Source organism: Myzus persicae, unplaced genomic scaffold, assembly GCF_001856785.1.
Source record: "Myzus persicae strain clone G006 unplaced genomic scaffold, MPER_G0061.0, whole genome shotgun sequence".
NCBI classification, from domain to species: Eukaryota; Metazoa; Arthropoda; class Insecta; order Hemiptera; family Aphididae; genus Myzus; species Myzus persicae.
The window spans coordinates 1-2,999 of record NW_019103114.1 but is presented as its reverse complement, the minus strand read 5'-3'; the positions used below and the strand labels follow the sequence as shown (position 1 = coordinate 2,999).

The 2,999-nt window shown below is 31.4% G+C and overlaps 2 protein-coding genes and 1 pseudogene across 2 annotated transcripts; all 3 read left to right on the top strand.

Annotated features, from left to right (window-relative positions):
- Positions 1–424: 424 nt before the first annotated feature.
- On the top strand, positions 425–1,174 carry LOC111033813. Its single transcript, XM_022314740.1, has one exon. The coding sequence runs from the start codon at positions 442–444 to the stop codon at positions 1,093–1,095; it is 654 nt and encodes a 217-aa protein (XP_022170432.1). The 5' UTR covers positions 425–441; the 3' UTR covers positions 1,096–1,174.
- Positions 1,165–1,602, top strand: LOC111033808 (annotated as a pseudogene).
- A 272-nt stretch (positions 1,603–1,874) lies between these two features.
- LOC111033816 lies at positions 1,875–2,978 on the top strand (the record flags this gene model as incomplete). Its single annotated transcript, XM_022314742.1, has 2 exons — positions 1,875–1,987; positions 2,679–2,978. Coding segments are annotated over exons 1-2 (352 nt in total), but the record flags the coding sequence as incomplete, so codon positions are not given.
- Positions 2,979–2,999: the final 21 nt, after the last annotated feature.

Genomic DNA, 2,999 nt, shown 5'->3' with positions numbered 1-2,999 from the left:
AAAAGTTAATCAAAAAAGTTAATTTAATTTCAAAGAAAACCTGTTCTTTGAAAACCCAATTAAAGATGGCTAAAAAATTTGTCATTTCTGATAGTTGTAACAATTTAGCTGACAAACTAAACAAAACAACACTAGATTTTATTAAGACACAAGTCAATATCCAACACCGAAATCCAAAAGGCAGAAGATACACATTACATGACAAAATTTTATCACTTTCCATATACAAAACTTCACCTAAAGGGTATAGGTTTCTTTCATCAATATTTGCTCTTCCGTCAAGATCTACTTTAACATCAATGTTAAGTAGAATTCCATTTAAAGCAGGAATAAATTTACATATTCAAGAAAACCTCAAACACCAGTCTAAAAAGTTAAAAGATATTGATAAAAACTGTATATTAATTTTTGATGAAATGGCGTTAAGTGCTTTATTAAGGTATGACAAAAAAAAATGACACGATACTCGGACTTCAGAAAAATCAGAATAACCAAACACCAAAGTTTGCTGATCATGCTCTAGTTTTTATGTTGAGAGGGATTGCTAAGAAGTGGAAACAGCCGTATGCTTATTATTATAGCACCAGCACTATTCAAACAGTTGATTTAGTCTCCTACTTGAAATGTGTTGTCAGAATTGTGAACAAAACTGGTCTTAAAATTGTAGCAACTGTCTGTGACCAAGGAGGAACCAATCGAGCTGCAATCAATTATTTGATGTCTGAAACTTGTAAAAATTATACAGAATGTAATATGGAGAAAACAAATTTAGGTTTTGAAATTGATGGCCAGGAAATAATACTAATTTTTGATCCTCCGCATTTGTTAAAATGTATAAGAAACAATTTATTTAATAAAGATGTGGTTTTTGACATGGATGGTAACACTTATACAGCGTCTTGGGATCATATTGTTGCTATGTACGATTTCGATAAGAAAAATGAAGAATTTGAACTTAGAACCCTTGTAAAATTAAACGACAACCACATTAACATTGCCAGAAGCAAAATGAAGGTTTTGAATGCAGCACAAGTCTTCAGCCACAGAGTAGCTTCAACAATGAAATTAGTGTCTGATAATGGTATGTGTATTTGATTGATTTATCTTTGTATTGTTTAAGTTACTAATATTATAGTATATTATATTATATGAACCTATACCTTTTTAGCCCCTAAAGGCAGTTTACTGGCCAATGCTGTAGGCACAGCCAAATTTTGTCTGTTCATGGATAAGACATTTGATTCAGTAAATGCCAGAACAATTAATCCTGAGTTAGGAAAATCACTTCGAAGTGCAGTAACAGATAAATCTCCCCACATGGATCACTGGAAATATGCAATTAAGGTTTTTTAGTCTATGAAGTTTGTCAACAAAACTAACGGTAAAGCTACTATACCCCCTTGCATCAAAAACTGGATAATATCTCTTAAATCATTTCTATACCTTTGGATTCAACTGAAAAAACGTAATTTTAAATATTTCTTGCCAAGGCAAGTCAACCAGGATTCTTTAGAATGTTTTTTCGGTAGTGTCCGGAGTCATGGTGTCAGAAATATTAATCCAGATGCATATCAATTTGTTCAGGCTAGTGCAACTCTATAGGGGGGATTTAAACGATATAGTTTATACTACGCATCCACCGGGAGCGTGCACGGCGCTACATCGGTAATCGGTATCAACCGTGGTCCGTGGTATTAACTATTGAACTATGTGATTACTGATTACTAGTCGGTACTCGGTGTCTAATACACGTGTCAAATTTTCGAATGCAACGTGTTTCTGACTTTTTCTGTTGAAAAGTGAAGACTGAAGTGTTGAATATTAATATTTTTCTTATGATATTAATTCGTTTTGATATACAATTGTACCTGTTACTGAAGAATAACATTTATTGTAGACTATCGTAAGGTATATTATTAAATATTTGATTTAATAATGCCTCCGAAGAATGCCTATAGATGTGTTGTGGATGGCTGTAAATCGAAAGGTATGTAATTTCTGGATTTATGCACTAACTACAATATTGTATATACTACTGTTATATTATACTAAATACTTAACCATGCATTTTATTCATTGTTCGGAACGTGCAATAAAGAAATGAATTCGTTCATGTTCATATTGTCATTAAAAAGGAACTCTTTCACATTCTTTGAAAAAATTAATGTATTCATTAGTTCGTTTATTTAAGAAACTCCTTGTCATACTTTAACCATATAGCGTTGTGGGTATGTGTAAAATACAAAATCTCAAAATTCTGATAACTTCGATACTATGTCCGACTAACAAACTCTGCTTGCACCATCATTTTAAAACAAGTTTTAATACTTAGGTAAGTACAAAAAATAAACAACATTTATGAAAAGCGTGGTAAATTATAGCGTAGAGTACCTTTGTGTAAATAACGCAAAATTTCTAATTTCAAAACGCTATAACTCCAAAACTAAGTCCGACACAACAAATTATGATGCACTGTTGTTCTTAAACAGTTATTCCAAGTTCCAAAAAAAAAAAAAAATAAAAAAATTTATGCAGGCTGTAAAGTGCATGTACTCCTTCTTTCCACACACTGATTTTATTATAGTATATTAAACAATGGTTGGATTGTACATAAAAAAATACAGTTTTATAACTTTTGAAATATGGTATGTAAGGTTGATGTTGATTTTTTATTGTAGATGTGATATGTCATCGTTTTCCTAATCCACGTTCAGATATGGAAAGACTTAAAACTTGGATGAAAATTGTTGGATTAGAATATGAAGATCCGTATTTAGTTTATAACAAAAAGTATATTTGTTCTTTACATTTCACAAGTAATTGTACGAGTCCTGGCACTAAACGACTTAACGCTAATTCGATTCCGTCACTGTTTTTACCAATCCAACGCAATACAGATGAATTAAATAATTTGGATACTTCAGTGATGTCCGGTATTATTGAATTGGATACTTCCCAAGCTAATTCTAATGCCATTAGTAAGTATAATGCATTATTTT

What these genes read in the sequence shown, in the direction of transcription:
- LOC111033813 (XM_022314740.1), top strand. Translation starts at nt 442, where the DNA reads ATGACAAAAAAAAATGACACGATACTCGGACTTCAGAAAAATCAGAAT.